This window comes from Microcaecilia unicolor, chromosome 4 (genome assembly GCF_901765095.1).
Source record: "Microcaecilia unicolor chromosome 4, aMicUni1.1, whole genome shotgun sequence".
In the NCBI taxonomy this organism is placed as follows: Eukaryota; Metazoa; Chordata; class Amphibia; order Gymnophiona; family Siphonopidae; genus Microcaecilia; species Microcaecilia unicolor.
In genome coordinates, this window is record NC_044034.1 from 63,774,795 (window position 1) to 63,795,907 (window position 21,113).

The window sequence follows — 21,113 nt, forward strand, 5'->3', positions numbered from 1 at the left end:
CTTCTGAACAGGATTCCATTATGTTTATCCCACGCATGTTTGAATTCCGTTACCGTTTTCATCTCCACCACCTCCCGCGGGAGGGCTTTCCAAGCATCCACCACTCTCTCCGTGAAGAAATACTTCCTGACATTTTTCTTGACTCTGCCCCCCTTCAATCTCTTTTCATGTCCTCTCATTCTACCGCCTTCGTATCTCCGGAAAAGGTTCGTTTGCGGATTAATACCTTTCAAGTATTTGAACGTCTGTATCATATCACCCCTGTTTCTCCTTTTCTCCAGGGTATACATGTTCAGGTCAGCAAGTCTCTCCTCATACGTCTTGTAAAGCAAATCCCATACCATTCTCGTAGCTTTTCTTTGCACCGCTTTGATTCTTTTTACATCCTTAGCAAAATACGGCCTCCAAAACTGAACACACTACTCCAGGTGAGGCCTCACCAACGACTTATACAGGGGCATCAACACTTCCTTTCTTCTGCTGGTCACACCTCTCTCTATACAGCCCAACAACCTTCTAGATACAGCCACCGCCTTGTCACACTGTTTCGTCGCCTTCAAATCCTCAGATACCATCACCCCAAGATCCCTCTCCCCGTCCGTACCTATCAGACTCTCGCCACCTAACACATACGTCTCCCGTGGATTTCTATTCCCTAAGTGCATCACATTTCATTTCTTGGCATTGAATTTTAATTCACAAAGACTCCAGTATTTTTTTCATATCACAAAAACATTTGTTCATTAGATATTAAAAGTGACTCTGGAATTAAAAGAGTTATCCCCTAATTAGTAATTTTGGTATCAATTGAATTTTAATTGCCAAACCTTAGACCATTCTTCTAGCTTCTTCAGATCCTTTTTCATGTTTTCCACTCCCTCCGGGGTGTCCACTCTGTTACAGATCTTAGTATCATCCGCAAATAGGCAAACTTTACCTTCTAACCCTTTGGCAAGGTCACTCACAAATATATTGAACAGAATCGGCCCCAGCACCGATCCTTGAGGCACTCTACTACTCACCTTTCCCTCCTCCGAGCTAACTCCATTCACCACCACCCTCTAGTGTCTATCCGTCAACCAGTTCCTAATCCAGGTCACCACTTAGGGACCTGTCTTCAGCCCATCCAGTTTATTTAAAAGCCTTCTGTGGGGAACCGTGTCAAAAGCTTTGCTGAAATCTAAGTAGATTACGTCCATAGCTCATCCCTGATTCAATTCTCCTGTCACCCAATCAAAGAACTCAATGAGATTCGTTTGGCACGATTTCCCTTTAGTAAAACCATGTTGTCTGGGATCTTGCAACTGATTGGCTTCCAGGAAATTCACTATCCTTTCCTTTAGCGTCGCTTCCATTACTTTTCCAATAACCGAAGTGAGGCTTACCGGCCTGTAGTTTCCAGCTACTTCCCTATCACCACATTTGTGAAGAGGGACCACCTCCGCCGTTCTCCAATCCCTCGGAACCTCTCCTGTCTCCAAGGATTTATTAAACAAATCTTTAAGAGGAACCCGCCAGAACCTCTCTGAGCTCCCTCAATATCCTGGGGTGGATCCCGTCCGGTCCCATGGCTTTGTCCACCTTTAGATTTACAAGTTGTTCATACACACTCTCTTCTGTAAATGATGATGTATCCACTCCATTTTCTTTTGTACTTTTTCCAGTCCATCGCGGTCCTGCCGCCACCTGGGTCGATTCCCCCTCGACGTCGGTGGAGGAAGCTTCGCCGGAGTCCAGGCAGGGGTTGACTTCTCAACATCCCCCACGAGGTCGTTGTTCCTCGACGTCGAGACAGGCTCGATTTCTGGCTGCTCTTAGGGAGCTTTTGTCCGATACCGATGAGGAGCACTTGTGGGAAGAGGAGGAAAACCCCAGATACTTTTCCGAGGAAGAGTCATATGGGGTTCCCTCTGATCCTTCTCTGCCAGTTGAGTCTTTCTTTCTCATCTTTTGTTCGGGAAATGTCTAAGGACATTCCATTCCCTATGGAGATTGTGGATGAGCCCAGGGCCGAGATGCTCGAGGTCTTGGATTATCCTTCTCCGCCTGTTGAGATTGCAATGGCCCCCTTGCATAATACGCTCAGGGAAGTGCTTCTGCTGAATTGGTCTTTCCCTCTTTCTAACCCAGTGGCCCCCAAAAAATCCAAGTCCCAGTACAGAGTCCATGGAGAGCCTGTAATGGTGGAGGCCCAACTTCCTCATGATTCCATGGTGGTGGACTCTGCTCTCAGAAGAGCCAAGAGTACTAGAGACTATGCCCTGGTGCCCGCAGGCAGAGAGTCTAGGACCTTGGATTCTTTTGTGAGAAAAACGTATCAGGCTGCTTTGCTCGCCGCCAAGATCCAAACTTATCAGCTCTACACGAGCATCCACTGCGGAACTCGGTGAAGCAACTGTCTAGTTTGGTTGAAGCACTTCCTCCGGAGCTCGCCGAACCTTTTCACCAGGTGGTCAGGCAGCAGAAGGCGTGTCGCAAATTCCTGGCCAGTGGTGCTTACGCACTTTTGATGTGGCATCCCGAGTAGCTGCTCAAGGTATAGTGATGCGCAGACTCTTATGGCTGCGTGTCTCTGACCTGGATCATAAGACCCAGAAGCGGATGGTGGATGTTCCTTGCCGGGGGGATAATCTTTTTTTTAATTTATAGAAGTCTTTATTGAGCATGAATAAGCACAACATTACATAGCCATCTAAGTACAGAACAAATAATAATGAAAATAACATAATATGCCACATATTTGCTAAGTCCAAGGTAAAGTGCCACACAAACACTCCCTTATACATCAGAACCATGCTGAAACCTGTTTAAATTTGCCTGCTTTATAGACCTCTTTCTGACTCTTTCCCACGGGGGACTAAAGGTACTTATTTCATATATCGGGTTCTGTATAGTTTCTCTAACCTCCATTGTCACCCAATCATAAGGGGGTGGCATTAGGAGCTGTAATTGAAAACTAATTCCCATAACTACTGCTTTCTGTCCAACACTGAGTATCACTTGTATGTGATCTACCTTAGGCTAAATGTTAGGTAATGAGAAGATAGAATCAATACAAATAGAGACAGAGATAGGTTTAGATAGATAGTTACATTTTATTTCTTACCCAAAGACAAGTCTTCAAGTTGATACAAATACAGACATCAGATTCTGGGTTTATCTGCACAGCGCCCTGCCGTCTGAGAGAAGCGTTGGGGAGGACTCCAAAGCTAAGGCAAAATCTCCCCTCTTTTATACACAAACCTCTCCATAGAAGTAAATGATGAGATACCTTGCTCCTAATCTTTCTCACTTTCTGAGATCATACTTTCCCACGCGTCTTATCAGCATGTTTTGGGAACAAGTTGTTTTGTTTTTTCTCATCGTGCGGTTTGAGATAACAGTTTCACATCTCCCTGTTGCAATACTTTTCACACCATCTTATGAACTCTGCATGACCTCTGTATCATTTTATACAAAAATTATAAGCCCCATTTTATTCATCTGATCCATCATTCTTTCATTACAGGTGCTGTATTTGATTTAAAAATTGTACCAATTTGTGGCAGGACTCATTGTTCAGACCTGCTTTTTGCAGATTCTCAAATATTAAATCATTTACTTGTTGTTTGGCCTAGTCAGTACTTTTTCAGTTGTTTTAGGCTGCATAGCTTTGGCCATCACTATTCCAGTGGTAGCCTTAAAGCCAGGCCATATATTAACAAACCATACCTTATACTACTTCAAACTTCTTTTTTTTTTTTAAACAGGATAATCCCACCTACTTCCTATCCCAAATCCCTCCCCCCCCCCCTCCTCCCTCCCCCCCTCCTCTGTCCTTCCACTCCAATGTTATCTCCTTTATCCAGAACATCTATTTAAAAAGGGTTCCCAGACCCTTTTCCATTTAGGCATGGTTTTTCTTTTCTCAGCAGTTAATCTCTCCATCTCGCATTCATATCGTACCTTAGTTATCCATCTCACCATTGGGGGAACCTTTGGGGATTTCCAGCTTTGAGCTAAATTGACCCGGGCTACAGTCAGTGCACTTCTTAGTAGTGCCCACTGGTCCATTGTAAGTCCCACTGGTCTCTGTCCTAGCAAGAAGATCAGGGGATGCCACTGTACAATTTTGCCTACCCACACCTGAAGGCGTGACTGTACTCCTTTCCAGTACGCCTGGGCCTTGGGGCATGACCACCATATATGTCCTGCGGTTCCCACAGCCCCGCAATTTCTCCAGCAGCGTTGTGATACCTGAGCAAACATGTGGTATAATCTGACCGGTGTCAAGTACCATCTATAAAAGACCTTTATGGCGCTTTCCTGCATAGCCACTGCTGTGGAGGATCTCAATATCCTCCGTTCAAGCGCCACCCAGCCGGCCTCCGGCAAGTTAAACTGCAGCTCCTGCTCCCACCTCCGTGTATAATGGATGGCTTTGCGCCTGCCCCTTGGTAGGCATATAGAGAGGAGATCAATCCTCGCGTACCTCTTGAGTCTACACATACCTCCTCCATCGGATGGGCTTCTCGCCTCAGGCATCTTTGATATGTCTGCCCTCTCAGAAAGTGCTGCAGTTGAATGTAAGCATACCGATCCTCTGGTCGAAGTCCAAAGTCCTCCACCAGAGTCTCAAAAGGCACAATGGTCCCGCCCACATGCATCTGCCCCATCATGTCTAATCCCAGTTCCGCCCATCTACAAAAGGTGTTATTTCCCATACCTGGTTCAAATAGGGGGTTGTCTACTATCGGTGCCAGTCCTGACACTGGAGGAGTTCGGTCTGGGAACATAAGGTCCCAATAATAAAAGGTGGTTTGTACTGTGGGAGGGAACTTTTCCACCCTTCCCCGATGTTTACTCACCAGCCACATTAAATGCCCAAGTTTCCGAGAACCTACCAATGCTTGTTCAATATCTACCCACAATTTATGTTCTTCCTTCCTAAACCAGTCTACCGCTGCCCACGCCTGCGCTGCCTTGTAGTACCAGAACAGGTTGGGCACCCCCATTCCTCCCTCTCTTCTACTCTTATACAACAGGGCACGGGGCAGCCGCGGTCTCTTCTGATTCCAGACAAATTTGTTCAGTATGTCCTGCAGCCCTGATAGAAACGATCTAGCCACCCTCAGGGGAAGAACCTGGAATGGGTACGGGAATCTAGGCAATACATTCATTTTAATCGCAGCTATCCTCCCGAACCAGGATAGCCCCATCGACTGCCATCTATCCAGGTCCCTCTGAATTTCTTGCTTTAGTGCCAGATAATTGATAGCGAACAACTCAGACAAGTTGCTCAAAATCTGCACACCCAAATAACTCAGATGTTTGTCCTCCCACTTAAAGGCAAAGGATGACCGCAGTGTGTCCATTAGTCTTGATGACACTCCCACCGCCAAACCCAGTGATTTACTCGCATTCAGTTTATATCCAGATACCCTAGTATACTCTTCTATCACCTTTACCAAATTTGGGAGAGAGACCAATGGGTTTGTTAGGGTGAGGAGAACGTCATCCGCGAATAATGCTATCTTATATTCCTGCGCTCCCACCCTCACTCCCATAATATCCTTATTTTCTCGGATTGCCTCTGCCATAGGCTCCATCGCCAGAGCAAATAATAGCGGGGACAAGGGGCAACCCTGCCGTGTTCCCCTACCCAACTGAAAAACCCCAGAATTTCCTCCGTTTACACGCACACAGGCCCGCGGTGACGTATATAACGCCTGAATCCACGCTCTGTAGTGCTGGCCAATCCCTACTCTCTGTAATACCTTATCCAAGTACCCCCAATGGACCCGATCAAACGCTTTTTCAGCGCCTAGGCCGAGCAGCACCTTAGGCTGGGCCTTCTTCTGGGTCGCGTACAGAAGGTCCATCGTTCTCCGAACATTATCCAATGCTTTTCGTTTGGCTACAAAACCTACCTGATCTGGGTGAATCAGACTTGGGAGCACCTTCCCCAGGCGATTTGCTAACACTTTAGCCAAAATTTTGACATTGGTGTTAAGGATCGAAATGGGTCGATATGAAGCACATTCAGTTTTATCTTTGCCAGGTTTTGGTATAACCGCCACCCAGGCCTCCATCATAGTCCTAGGGAAAGGTGCTCCCTCCCTCACCGAATTTATAATCATCGTTAAGTATGGCGCCAAGTCCACCACATATGCCTTAAAGAACTCATTTGTGAAGCCATCTAAGCCCGGTACCTTCCCCGTTGGGAGCGCTTTGATTACCTGAACTACTTCCTCCACCCTCACCGCTCTTCCAATTCTTTTTTCTGCAATGTCAAGAGAACCGACAGTCCCCTGGCCTCCAAGTAGTCATCTATTTTCCCGGTCTGTACAGTAGCATCCTCCCTGTATAGAGTCTCATAATATTGGGCAAAGCATTCTCTAATCTGTGCTGATCTTTGTACTACCTCCCCTTTTGTGTTCTTAATTTTTTAAATATGTCGATCTGATCTCATTTTTCTTAGTTTAGCAGCCATCATTCTACCTGGCTTTTTAGTACAGGCATATAGTACACCTGTTTAAGCCTAGCATGCACGAACTGCAAACTGTCTTCATGTAACGCGGCAATTTCCAGTCTCACGGCTTGTAGCCTTCTGAGGTCGGAAACAGAGCCTGATGCCTTGTATCTAGTCTCCAAGGCTCCTATCTTTTCCATACACTGGCTCAAGCGTGCCTTGTGTACCCAGGGCCTTCTGACCTGCTTGTTTAATAAAATACCCTCTTGAAACCGCCTTAAAGGCGTCCCAGACAGTCCCAAGTGCAGGTCCCGATTCCATGTTAATGTCAAAGTATTCTCTCATAACTGGGATAAATCCGGCTACCACCTCAGAGTCTTGTAACTAAAGGTTATTAAATATCCATCTCTTTTCTCTTACTCTTCCCTCAAAGAAGGAATACAAGTCCAGACTGGGGCATGATCTGAGATGGATATGTGACCTATAGTTGTCACCCCCCCCCCCCTTCAGATATTGTTTTATCAAGGAAAATATAGTCTAGTCTAGAGTAAGAGAGATGCACATGAGAGTAAAAGGTGTAGTCCCTCCCTCTAGGATGTCCAGATCTCCACACATCATATAGTCCCATCTCGTCTATGAAATGTTTCAATGCCTGAGAAATTTTACGATCCATGGGAGCAGGAGGAGCTGACCTGTCAAGCCCAGGCTGCATGGTGGCGTTAAAGTCACCCGCCACCAATAATTTACCTCTGGCAAAGGCCTGCAGCTCCTTCCAGAGACGCAGGAAAAAACATTCCTGCCTCTCGTTCGGTGCATAGACACTGACCAGTGTGTACTCCTCCTGCTCCAGCATCACGTGCAGAAAAAGAAACCTCCCCTCCCTATCCTTTCTTGAGTGCAAAATCTGCACCTGAACATCTTTATGAAACATAGCCACACCCCTTTTTTTTGCACCCATCCCCTCAGAGGCACGAAATACCTGAGGGTATTGTTTAGAGCACAGTAGTCCTTCATGCTTTGTTAAAAAATGGGTTTCTTGCACAAAGACCACTTGTGGCTTCATCAGTTGCAATTCATGCAGCAAAGCGTGCCTTTTATATGGAGAATTCAACCCCTTTATGTTGTATGTGAGAAACTTAAAATCCGCCATTTAACAATCTCTGAACAAGGCAAACTAGAAATGGAAGACTCTTACCCTGCCCTACTATCTCTCCCCCCCTCCAACCCCACCCCCGCATCCTATCTACCCCTTCCCTAAGTCTCCCCTCCTCCCCCCCCCCCCCCCCCAAACACTCCCTATCTTCTATCTACCACCCACCAACCAGCGCCATACAGCACTACTTGGGATCACAGAGAAAGGAACCCCACTGGCCAAACCTATAACAGTATTTAAACTATCTTAAATAAAAATAAACACTACCCCCAACCCCCTCCCTGCGCACTCCTTCCCCCCCCCCCCCCCCTTATATGTTCATGCACATTATCATCCCTATCCATCAGTCTTAATAAGTCTCGCTTTTCAACTCTCCCACTTCAATTACTCTTCACTTCCCTCATTGGGGCCTTTGTCACCAGCCTCTGCACTCTCTCCGGACGATCTGGCAGCATATCCTCAGGTCTGGGGTCGTGTATTCTTGGCTGCTTTCTCCACTCTCTTCCATCTCTGAAGGCGGGCTTTCGTGGAGGAGGCCATACCTCCCGGCGCAGTTGCTGTCTGGGCCAATCCCGCTTCGTGTAGGCTCTTCCACGCTGCTCCTACGTTGCGGCAGCGGACTCTCTCGCCCTTAAGTTCGAAGCAGATAGCAAATGGGAATGCCCATCTATAGGGAATCTTTTCTTTGTTCAGGATATCTATTACTGGCCTCATGGCTCGCCTCAAGTTCAAAGTAAACAAGGAGAGATCCTGATATATCGCCACACGCGCCCCATTAAACTCCAAATTGGGGGTCTCTCTGGCTTGTTGCCATATCTGCTCCTTACAGGCATAGGTAGTGAATCGCACCACGATATCTCGTGGCTTGTTGTCTTGCACCGACCCCAATGCTCTGTGGGCCCTGTCCATGTCCACTGTGTTAGCATCAAGTTAATCTCCCATCAGCTGTGCACAAATGGCGCGCACTACAGCAGGGGACATCTTCTCTGTCGCCATTTTCCTGCACTCCCCGGAACCGGAGATTTTGCCTACGTCCCCGGTTCTCAAGATCGTCGAGCTTGTACTGTAGATCTTCTGCCTGCTCCGCCATCTGTTTTAACCGCCTGTCCACTTCTTCGTTGTTCTCCCCCTGTTCATCTGCTCGCTCCTCTAGGGATTCTACCCTGCCCCCAAGCTCCCTCAGGTCCACGCTGAGGGCGTCCACATGTTCTAGGATTTCCTTCTTGGACGCTAAGATCTCTGCTCTGATCATCTCGAGGCATTTGGTCAGCTCCTGCGGGAGCGCTTGCTTGGGGGCGGGCTCGGCGCACTCTTCCCGGGATGAAGCCGGTCCCGACTCCGACACTCTGTGCGGCTTGGGGGAGACCTGATGAACTAGGCCTCTCTCTGCCTGCCTCGTGGACAGGCGTTCGCTCTCTCGCGGCTGCACCCCGCTTTTCTTACTCATTCTGTGATCCGGGAACGCTCTCCCGTCTAGTGCAGCTCTTTTTGGAAGCGTGGAGAGGTTTTTTAATGCGGATGGCACCTTAAAAGAGGTAGGGAAGCGCGGATCTCAGGGATTAAGCGGCCATTCATCCCCGTGACGTCACTTCCCGGGGATAATCTTTTTGGAGAAAAGTAGAGGACATGGTCGATCAGATCAAAAAGCACCATGATGCTATGGATTCTCTCTCCTGTCGGGCTATCACCTCATCCAGGAGGTTTTTTGGAGGGAGGAGGAGTACCCCCTATTTCTATAATAGGCGTAGGTACACTCCTGCTTCTCTGCAGCCTACCCAGGCTCAGTCCCAGCACGCTCATTCCCGTCAACGGCGTGCGCCTAAGGCCCCTAGGGCTCCCCAGCAAAAACAAGGGACGGGCTTTTGACTGGCTCCAGTGCAGCATAGCCTCGCAAAAAGTGCCCCCTATTCCTTTAATAGGCGTAGGTACACTCCTGCTTCTCGGCAGCCTACCCACAGATGTCTCGAGCTTATCTTCCCCAGGCGAGGGCAGACAATCTCCTGGCCCTAGTATCCTTGGCTCAAGCGGCAGATGTTGAGACTCTTAGGGCACATGGCTTCCACTGTTCATGTAACTCCTATGGCACGCCTACATATGAGATCAGCTCAGTGGACTCTAGCTTCCCAGTGGTGCCAGGCCACAGGGGGTCTAGAGGATGTGATCCATCTCTGCACCGACTTTTGCACTTCCTTTCAGTGGTGTACCATTCGATCCAATTTGACCTTGGGACGTCCATTCCAAATTCCTCAGCCGCAAAAAGTTCTGACGACGGATGCATCCCTCCTGGGGTGGGGAGCTCATGTAGATGGGCTTCACTCTCTCAAGGAGCTTTGTCCTTTCAGGAAAGAGATCTTCAGATCAACCTCCTGGAATTACGTGCAATCTGGATCGCTCTCAAGGCTTTCAGAGATCGGCTGTCCAACCAAATCATTTTAATTCAGACAATCATATTGCAATGTATTACACCAACAAGCAGGGGGGCACCGGATCTCGTCCTCTGTGTCAGGAAGCCGTCAGGATGTGGCTTTGGGCTCACCACCACGGCATGTTTCTCCAAGCCATGTGTCTGGCAGGCGTAAACAACAGTCTGGCTGACAGGTTGAGCAGGATCATGCAACCTCATGAGTGGTCGCTCAACATGGGCACTGTACACAAGATCTTCCGAGTGTGGGGCACCCCCTGAGGTGGATCTTTTTGCCACTCAGTTCAATCACAAAGTCCCTCAGTTCTGTTCCAGGCTTCAGGCCCATGACAGACTAGTGTCAGATGCCTTTCTCCTTCATTGGGTGACAGGTCTTCTGTATGCGTATCCTCCCATTCCTCTAGTAGGGAAGACTTTACTGAAACTCGCTTGAGTGGAACCATGATTCTGATTGCGCCCTTTTGGCCCTGTCAGATCTGGTTCCCTCTTCTTCTGCAGTTGTCCTCCAAAGAACCCTGGAGATTGGAGTGTTCTCAGACCTTCATCACCCAGAACGAGGGGTCACTTCTACATCCCAACCTCCAGTCTCTGGCTCTCACAGCCTGGATGTTGAGAGCTTAGAAGTTGCGTCCTTAGGTCTTTTAGAGGGTGTCTCCTGAGTCTTGCTTGCTTCCAGGAAAGATTCCACGAAAAAGTGTTATTCTTTCAAATGGAGGAAGTTTGCCATCTGGTGTGACAGCAAGGCCCTAGATCCTTTTTCTTGTTCTACACGGACCCTGCTTGAATACCTTCTACACTTATCAGAGTCTGGTCTCAAGACCAACTCCGTAAGGGTTCACCTTTGTGCAATCAGTGCTTACCATCAACGTGTAGAAGGTCAGCCTGTCTCTTGACAGCCTTTAGTAGTTCGTTTCATGAGAGGTTTGCTTTTGTCAAAGCCCCTAGTCAACCCTCCACCAGTGTCATGGGATCTCAATGTCGTTCTCACCCAGCTGATGAAAGCTCCTTTTGAGCCACTGAATTCCTGCCATCTGAAGTACTTGACCTGGAAGGTTATTTTCTTGGTGGCTGTTACTTCAGCTCGTAGAGTCAGTGAGCACCAAGCTCTGATAAGTGCATGCACCTTATATCAAGTTTCATCATAACAGTAGTCCTCCGCACTTACCCTAAGTTCCTGCCGAAGGTGGTGTCGGAGTTCCATCTGAACCAGTCAATTGTCTTGCCAGCATTCTTTCCCTGTCCTCATACCCGCCTTGGTGAAGACAAGTTGCACACCTTGGACTGTAGGATAGCATTGGCCTTTTACGTGTAGCGGACTAAGCCCTATAGACAGTCCGTTCTGTTGTTTGTTTCTTTTGATCTCAACAGGAGGGAAGTTGCCATCAGAAAACACACAGTCTCTAATTAGCTAGCAGATTGCATTTTCTTCACTTACGCCCAAGCTGGGCTGACTCTGGACGGCCATGTCACGGCTCAGAATGTTAGAGCCATGGCTGCGTCGGTGGCTCACTTAGCTAGCCTCCATTGAGGAGATTTGCAAGGCTGCAAAGTGGTCATCTGTCCACACATTTACATCTCACTACTGCCTTCAGCACGATACCCGACATGACAGTCTGTTTGGGCAGTCGGTGCTGCAGAACCTGTTCGGGGTTTAGCATCCTCCTAGGCCCATTTCTGTTCTGTTCTAGGCTGCACTCTCACCTAGTTGTTTTTATTTTCAGGTCAATCTCTGTCATGTCCTCGCTGTTGCGAGGCCCAATTGACCAATGTTCATTGTTTTGAGTGAGCCTGGGGGCTAGGGATATCCCAATAGTGAGAATTATCAGCCTGCTTGTCCTTGAAGAAAATGAAGATACATACCTGTAGCAGGTATTCTCCGAGGACAGCAGGCTGATTATTCTCACACACCCGCCCTCCTCCCCTTGGAGTTGTTCTTGTTTCTGGTTTGCTTTTTTATTAAACTGAGGGAATCATGCTCGTGTCGCGGGCGGGAAGCCGTTCGCGTATGCGCAGTGCGCTCGGCCCCCGCAATGGAGCATTCCAGAGACTTTGTTGCTGTCAAGTTTTTTTCGGATTTCCTGGGCCGTCGCAGACGATGACCCAATAGTGAGAATAATCAGCCTGCTGTCCTCGGAGAATACCTGCTACAGGTATGTATCTTCATTTTTCTGGGATAAGCAGTATAAAATGTTTTGTACTTTTTTGGGATCTTGCCAGGTATATTGTGACCTGAATTGGCCACTGTTGGAAACAGGATGCTGGGCTTGATGGACCTTTGGTCTTTCCCAGTTTGGCAATACTTATGTACCTATTAAATTTATATTGTTTAAACTAGATGTTTTGTTCTTTATATATATAAGTACATAAGTAATGCCATACTGGGAAAAGACCAAGGGTCCATCGAGCCCAGCATCCTGTCCACGACAGCGGCCAATCCAGGCCAAGGGCACCTGGCAAGCTTCCCAAATGTACAAACATTCTATACATGTTATTCCTGGAATTGTGGATTTTTCCCAAGTCCATTTAGTAGCGGTTTATGGACTTGTCCTTTAGGAAACCGCCCAACCCCTTTTTAAACTCTGCTAAGCTAACCGCCTTCACCACTTTCTCCGGTAACGAATTCCAGAGTTTAATTATATGTTGGGTGAAGAAAAATGTGGGTTTGTTTGTTTTTTTTAATCTTCTGGTTAAAACCAGCGGAAAAGGTCTGATACAATATTTTTTATAATATAGTTTTCTTATTTGCAGCAAAGTCAGTGAAATTAAAAGAGGATCTGCTGTTGCATACTGCAGCAGAACTAAACTATGCATTAGCAGATTTTGTCAACGAAATTCGAAGACCAAATGGAGAGAACTATGCACCAGATAGCATCTATTACTTATGTCTTGGCATTCAGGAGGTAAGTAACTATTGAAGACAATATTTTTATATGGCAGAATCATTGCTAATTGTACAATAATAGAATTTAAAGGGTAATATATGCCATCATCTGCTAGCTATGCGCCTTTGCTGTCTACTTAGGTTAGACCCTGAGAAAAAGAATATATGGACCCAAAACCAATAGGTAAACATTTCAACTTTCCAGGAATCTCTAAGGCCAAGATGCGCTAACCAAAACGTTAAAGCCCTTCCCGATTCCATAGCGAATCGGTAATAAACGGGCATACATCAAGGAAATCGCATGCAAATGAGCTGGTCACTGCTAGCTCATTTGCATAGGATTTCCTTCCAAGCCAGTTGGCCAGCTGAGCATGCGCAGAGCAGCCAAGCATTATGCTGGCTGCTCTGCGCATGCTAAAGACGTCCAAAAAGGACGTCCTTGACAAGAACTTGTCAGAGCCACATGCCGGAGTGCAAGCTGCAACCGCCGGTACAGCCGGTGATCACCCTACAGATTCTCTTTCAATCCGACTCTGATTATGATTCAAATATGGAACAAATGGAGCGCGTTCGTGCGTCTGCGCCGGGCTTCCTGATTGGCGCCAATTGGTGCAGTCTGGCCACAGTGGCTCTTCCCGGCTCCATGGCCAATGGTTGCAGGCAGCAGGGGGGAGAAGAGAGGTAGGGCTAGGGCTATTGTTGGGTCAGGAAACTATAAAAGTTAAAGTGCGAGGACATCCAAATCAAAAAAAAAACTATTTGGACGTCCCTTTTGATTATGCCCCTCCTCCAGGTCTCTCTCAGCCAATCACAGCGTGTTTAGCTTACACAGGTGACAGCTAATGGGAGGAGTTCAAGCTTCTCCTACTAACCTACAAATGCACTCGATCGGCAGCCCCTCATTACTTCTCTACCCTCATCTCCCCGTACGTTCCTACCCGTAACCTCCGCTCACAGGACAAATCCCTCCTATCAGTACCCTTCTCCACCACCGCCAACTCCAGGCTTCGCCCTTTCTGCCTCACCTCACCCTATGCTTTGAATAAACTTCCCGAGCCCATACGCCAAGCCCCCTCCCTCCTCATCTTCAAATCCCTACTGAAAGCCCACCTCTTCACTGTAGCTTTCGGCACATAACCATTTACCTCTGCTCAGGAAACCTAGATTGCCCCATTTGATTGATTGATTGACTGCATACTTGTCCATTAGATTGTAAGCTCCTTTGAGCAGGGGACTGTCCTTCTTTGTTAAAATTGTACAGCGCTGCGTGACCCTAGTAGCGCTTTAGAAACGTTAAGTAGTAGTAAGTAGCCTGACAAATGCGCACAAATGTTTTGCAGTAAACACAGCTCTTGTTCACATACATGTCCAGACAAAAACTGAAGTGTCAGTGCACAACAGTACTCGCTTTCTGCATCTAAATTATGAGCCTCACAAAACTTTTTTGTGAAACTTATGTTAGGCAGAGAAGAACAGACACAGATATGTGCTTTTACTTTCGGTTTTGTTGGGACACAGACATGTTTGATACTTGTCTGTTTTAAAACTTGCAGAAGCTTCCTTCCATTTGTAAAAGAAGACAAAACCAGCAGTTAAATGTGAATAATTGACAAGAAATCCTCTCCTCAAAACCACCTACGCTGTCCCCAGATCTTGCTGGAAAATTCTTTTATTGTGTGCACATGAAAAAGTTTGAGCATAATACTCTCTACCTTGTACAGAAAGCTCTTCACCATGCATTGCAATATAGCGGGTGGCCATGCTCAAGCCCTCTGTGCATTCTGCACCCAATAATGTGTGCATATACCTGGCAGTAACTGCAAACCTATGCTCATGGTAACTTTGAGCATCGACCCCCTTCATCTTTGTATTCCTGTCCGTCAGCCGTACATTTTACAGTACATGAGCCCATAACCTGATCTTCACTTCATGCATCTGACAAAAGAGATTTTGTCCTTGAAAATTCATGCCACAGTAATTTGGTTAGTCTAAGGTGCCACCTGTCTCTCAATTTAAAGGATACTTTAGGTTGTACAGTTGTAGAATATAAAGATTTTATATAATTAGGGCTTCTCTGAGGACAAGCAGGACAGCATTTCTCACATATGGGCCATGTCATTGACAGAGCCTGAAGAGGGGGAGGTTTCCAGCTTCTTTCTAGAAGCATTTGGAACAACCTACCATGCATGTGTGCACATCTTCCCACCTGCCAGTGCTACACAAATCCAGGCAGTTTTTCCTCATTTGCACAGAGCAGTTAAGATACCTTTCCCATTTTTCTTCTACAGCTCACGTCTCAGTATTTTTGCAGATTGATTTTGGATTATTTTTCTTTAGTAAATGCTGTGTGGGTCCAGCTTATTTTCCCCTTTTTTTAGCCCCTTCGTGTTTTTCAGCCCATTTAAATTTTCTTTCATTTTATGCCCCTTGATGCCTCCTTCCCCTGAGCACTCCAGTTGGGTAGACTTTTCTGTTTTGTGTTTGCTTTAATTTTTCCATCATTCATTTGATTTCACTTTATCTTCCTCAACATGTCCCAGAAAACTCCCACTGTTTCCAAGAAGTGCTCCTGGTTGTGGCAGGACCATGTCATTAACTGACATTCATAATTTGTAGGATTGTAATTTATAGGAGCCCTGCTATGTATGGTTCAGGCATAGGCCCTTTCTCCTTTACCAGCACGCAGATTTCCTAGCCCTCGTTGTGTTACACATCAATCAAAGCCAGCAGGTCACGGCTCAGCAAATTTTGAGATTGTTGGGTCACATGGCTTCCATCATCCATATGATACTCATGGCATGTCTCCATTTGAGATTGGTCCAGTGGTCTCTAGCCTCTGGGAGCTTAGTAGATGTCATCAACATCAGTTCTGCACTGGAGGAGTCTCTCTTCTGGTGAACAATTCAATTCAATTTGATGCAGGGACTTCATTCCATATTCCTTAACCTCACAAGATGTTGACAATGGACACTTCATATGGGGACAATCGCCTTCCCAGCAGACCCAGTTGCATATGAACATTCTCGAGCTTTAGGAAATGTGGAACGTTTTAATGGCTTTCAGAGATCGGCTAATGCACAAAATCGTATTTGAGCACAACATAGTGCTCAGGGCCACTTACCTGGGTGGGCAAACAGGCTGAACAGGGTGATGTAGATGCACGAGTGGTCTCTCAACATGAGCATAACCCGAAAGATCTTCTGAGAGTCGGCACCCCCAGGGTGGGGGTCTCTGCCACCCATCTGAACAACAGTCCTTCAGTACTGTTTCAGCCTGAGATCACACAGCAGTCTAATCTTGGATGCCTTTTTCCTTCATTGAGGGGCAAGTCTTCTGTATGCATATCCTCCCATACCTCTTTTAGAGAAAACTTTGCTGAAACTTGAGCAAGAGAAGGGTACTATGATTGACCAAGGCAGTTTGATGTCTGAAAGGTTTGCTATTACTCAAGCCCCCCTGTCCAACCTCCCACAGAAATCTCAATGTCGTCATCACCCATCTGATGAAAACTCCATTTCAGCCACTTGATAGCTTCTACCTGATGCCCATAGTCAGTCTACCCTGCTCTTTGTTTCTTTCAACCCAAATAAGATGGGATCAGCCATCAGTAAACATACCCCATCCAGTTGGCTAGTAGACTGCATCTCCTTTGCTTATGCCCAGGTCGGACTGACTCTTGATGGTCATATCGCAACCCGTAATGTTGAAGCCATGGCTGTGTCGGTAGCCCACTTGAAATCAGCCTCCATAGAAGACATTTGCAGTGCTGTGATGTGGTTATTAGTTCACACGTTCATGTCTATACTGCCTAGTGCAGGATTGCCGACACAACAGTCGGTATGGTCGGTCTTTCAGAATTTATTTGAGATCTGGAATCCAGCTCCACCCTCCTAGGCCTTAAGGAAAAAAATATTTTTTTAATGTTCTAGGCTTTAGCGTATTGCAAGCCTTTGTTATTCCCCTTTTTGTTTCAATCACCCTGGTAGCTAGGGATTCCCATATGTGAGAAATGCTGTCCCTGCTTATCTTCAAAGAAAGCAAAATTGCTCACACATTCTCACATACCCACCCACCTCGCCTCCCCTAGGAATTATATTCAATTAATCTTTGCAATAAACTTCCTAGTCTTTTGTGGCAGGTGGGAAGATGCACACAAATGCGCACAGTAGGCTGTTCCAAACACTTCTAAAAAGAAGCTGGGAAATTGCTCCATTCCAGGCTCCATCGATGATGTTACCCATATGTGAGAATGTGTTCTGTCCACGGAGAATGCCTGCTACAGGTAAGTAACTTCACTTTCTATCCATAGGAGTTTACTGATTGTCAGTGTAGGTGTTTATTTTCAAGCTCACAACACAACTGCAATTGGTATTGAATATCTTCTCTAATCAAATTAGGCATATGCATAGACACCAGCTCTGTGGGTGCCTGAACACCCCCAATATTTTTTCCCAGTAAGTCTATAGATCTGGGGGACCATACTGCAGAGCTACAGGAAAACACAAGAAAGAAGTGTTTCTGTATTCTAGCTACTGCTCCCGCCTTCCCCCTGCAGACTGTTGTCAGGCGGTGTCTGTTCACTAGACTGCAGGGAAGGAGGGAGTTGCAACTTGCTGTAGCCTAACAGCTGCTAATGAGGAAGGCAAGTACAGCAGACAGACATATTGACAAAAGGAGCAGATAGATTCAGTAACTTTATTGGCTTGCCAATTTTACCTTATGGTGCCAAAGTAATACCTATAACAGGGTAAAAAAGACAGTGAAGAACAAAGGGGGCAAGGAAGAGGTGAAAGGAATGGAAAGGAGTTACTAGTTAAGAGACAATTCTGCTTTGAAAAGCTGGAACAGGCAGAAAGGAGCTGTAAAGGGAAGAGAGGTTGGGTGACTGGATCAAGGACTGATAGTAGAGCTGTGGGTCAGGAATAGACACAGGTTATGAGGGTCAGAGGAACTCTGGGAGCAAGAGCTGTGTGGGGAAGGTTGCTGGCAGGAGAAGACATGATCTGAGAGGAAGAAGAGCAGGCAGAGGGGACAGGGACAAGCTGCAGATAGAAGAGCTGAAAGAGGGAGAGTAGCTATGTGGGACTGGTTAAAAAGAGTGAGTGAGGGAAGGGAGGTGATGGTGGAGAGAAGAGACATAAAGGGGTGAAAAGAGGAGAGGGAATAAGACTTAGAAGAAAGAGAGAAGCTGTAGAGAGAAACCTTGGAGAGACATATATACATGGAGGAGAGAAAAATGATGATGACATGGAAGGAAGATTGGAAGAGAATCCTTAAAAGAAAGAACATGAGGTCAGAGAAAAAAATCAAGAACAAATACAGAGGACTGAAGTTAAACTGCAGGCGCAAATGTTGGAAAACTGTTAAGTTTTTAGTAAAGATTTCTGTGCCAGCTGGGCTGGATGAAAGGTTTTAGGCAATAGCTATATTTTGCCCTTCTCTTCCAGCCCTGTAGTCACCAGAATTAATACGTTATGTTACTGGAAAGACATGGGGAAGCTGAAGGGGTTTGTGCCAGTATTTGATGCCATAGTCTGAAAAATATCTTTAAAATTGGCAGCTCTGAAATGCAGAGACCTATGTGAGTCCCAAATTGAAATGGGAATAGAGAGTACTCCCTTCACAAAATGAAAGTCATTCCCTTGTTATATCTTATGGGAGACAGTGGTGTTGGTCTAAGGGCCAGATGCACAAAGCTTACCTTGCTTTTAACGTTTGCTTTAGACTGGTTCTAGCCAGTCTAAAGAAAACGTTTATGTAGCTAGGAATGCACAGAGGGGTTTTCCTTGGCTCTAATGTGTGCCGTTAGCAGCCACCGAGAACCCCATGCAAATGTATTACAATGAGCTCATTTATAATCTAATGTGTATTCCACAGGATGCACACCTCCAGTGCAGCCCTAATTTAACAGGCAAATTTAATGGCTGCTCTGGAGCTGTCAAAGTGGAGAGAAGCACAAGCAGGAAGCTATAAAGGCTGCCTGCTTGTGCTTCCTACCTCTCACCTCCCGGCACCCCCCCCCCCCCCCCCCCCCCCCCCCCCCGAATTTAAAAAAAAAAAATTCCCTGGTGGTCTGGTGGACCAGACCCCTCCCTCCCCCCCCTACCCACCCCCCCACCCCCCCCTGTACCGTACAACAAGGTGGAGGCAGGAGCAACGGCTCCCCCCTCCTGCCTTGAGCCTGCCCGGAACAAAATAGTGGCAGCCAGGCCCTGCCCAGTGCATTCTGGGATGCACTGGGCAGGGCTAAACACCATGTAAGGGGGAAAAAAAAACTCCTTATATGGAGGGAGTGATGTGTGCCTGCGCAGAGGAAGGGGTTTGGTCCACTGGAAGCAGGGAAATTATTTTTAAAAGGTTCTAGGGTCGGGGGGGGGGGGAGGGGATCAGGGTCCACTGGACCACCGGGGTAAATTAACAAAAAACAGTGGTGGCCCAGTGCTTCAGAGCTGTCAAATGGATTTGACAGCAGTGTCAAATCCATTTGCTCGAACTCGCAAACAGTGAGGATGTACAAAGAGGGAGTTGTGCAGCTCATTTGCATGTGATCCCCTTTGTGCATCAATGGCTGTTAGCGATTTGCTAAATTTCAGCAAGGCAGCCATATTTGTGCATCGGGACCTAAGTGGGCTCATTATGCTGTACCGTCCCAAAGAAATAGCATGGCAGCAGACAGGAGGGATGGGTTGAGTTTGGAAAGGGGCAAGAGGTTCTTTGTTTGGTTTTCCTCTTGGCTCAGCTGCTAAGCCCTGACTTTCCATTTTCACTCCCAGCACAGCTTTTGGGGTCTCAGAGGAAGTGATGTCACCAAACAGTATGGCTGCTTGAAGAGCTTTCTTCCGCACACCTACGCTATTTTTCTTAGTGATTCCCCAGCAGCTGAGTATATCTCAGCCATTTTTTGAACAGCAGAGCCTGGTTGGGAGTCAGGGTGTTTGATGATGAGCTTGCAAGCTAACTTGTCCCAGTATGCCTTTACTAGCAGCTCAGCCACAAACCGCGAGGCGGACCCAGAACCACAGCCCACAAGTACCTCGCAGCACTCGGGGAGTTCGTCTCGGGACATGTTTCTATCAAGAAAGGCCCAGAACAAGCAGACACAGCACCTTTGACAAAGTTAAGAGTGGCTGCTGGAAATGTGCTCCGATCTGAAAGCAGTCCAGTCTGATTTGGCTGCTCTGGGGGCAGATCTAAGAGGAGAGATTCGTGATCTTGGCAATAGACTGGAGGAGATGGAGAGTCGCTTTGATGAGCAAGCAGAAGAGGTGAGCTCCCTGGACCGAAAGGTTTCGGATGTCCGTCTGGGCTATCAACAGCTAGCTGACAAGGTAGAAGATCTGGAAAATAGGAGCCGCAGGCATAATCTACGATTTAGGGGTCTCCCAGAATCCCCGGCATTATACAGACTGTGAATCAGTGGTAAAACGTGTGATCCACGCCATATTGATGGAAACTGGAACTCCTTTGGATTCCAATGTGATTTTGATTGAGTGGTCTCATAGGGCCCTGGGCCCCACTCGGAATAATTTGTCTAAGGCATTATCGCCAGCTTTCAAGATTTTAAGCTTAAGGAGCGGGTGTTGCAAGCAGCCCGACAACTCAATGACTTTCAATGGGACTCATATCATGTGGAGATATATCAAAATCTGGCTGTGACTACCCTGAAGCGCCATGCGGAGTTAAAGCCGGTCACAAGGAGGCTTTGCGAGTTGGGAATCCGGTATCGATGGAAACACCCTTTTTGCTCTGGTGTTTTACAGAGATGGTCGCATGCATCAGGTCAGATCAATATCTGAAGCCAGGGAGGTCCTTCCTGAAGAAGGCCAGTCGGTGGCATCGGGGACCCCTGGTAGAGCCAAAGCCAATACATCCTTGGCCACTCACCCCAAATGGCAGCGGGTGGCGAAGGGGCACAAGCACTTGCAGCGCCAACATTCAGCTGGTCAACTCCCATGACTGTGTCATTCGTGCTGAAACACCTGTCAGATTAAGGGTTGGGATACTCTATTGATACTGACTATGAAGCATGGAGTGTCCGTTTGGTGTGGTCAGTGTGAGTGTTTATATTTATCTGGTTAGTTTGTTTTCAGTGGTGGGGAATCTTCAAGTTCATGCTTTGTTATGGTGGGGGGGGGGGGGGGGGTGTGGGGGGCGGGAGGGTGAGTTGCTTTCCTCTATTAGATAATTCTTCTTGAGTGAGGGAGGA

At 47.0% G+C, this 21,113-nt stretch overlaps 1 protein-coding gene across 1 annotated transcript in view; it reads left to right on the forward strand.

The window, feature by feature from the left end:
* ZMYM2 (zinc finger MYM-type containing 2) overlaps nucleotides 1-21,113 on the forward strand; it is a 552,630-nt gene that overhangs the window by 463,977 nt on the left and 67,540 nt on the right. Inside the window, exon 22 of the mRNA XM_030202393.1 lies at nucleotides 12,775-12,926. Coding sequence (XP_030058253.1) covers nucleotides 12,775-12,926 — 152 coding nt within the window. The remainder of the gene's footprint in view (nucleotides 1-12,774; nucleotides 12,927-21,113) is intronic.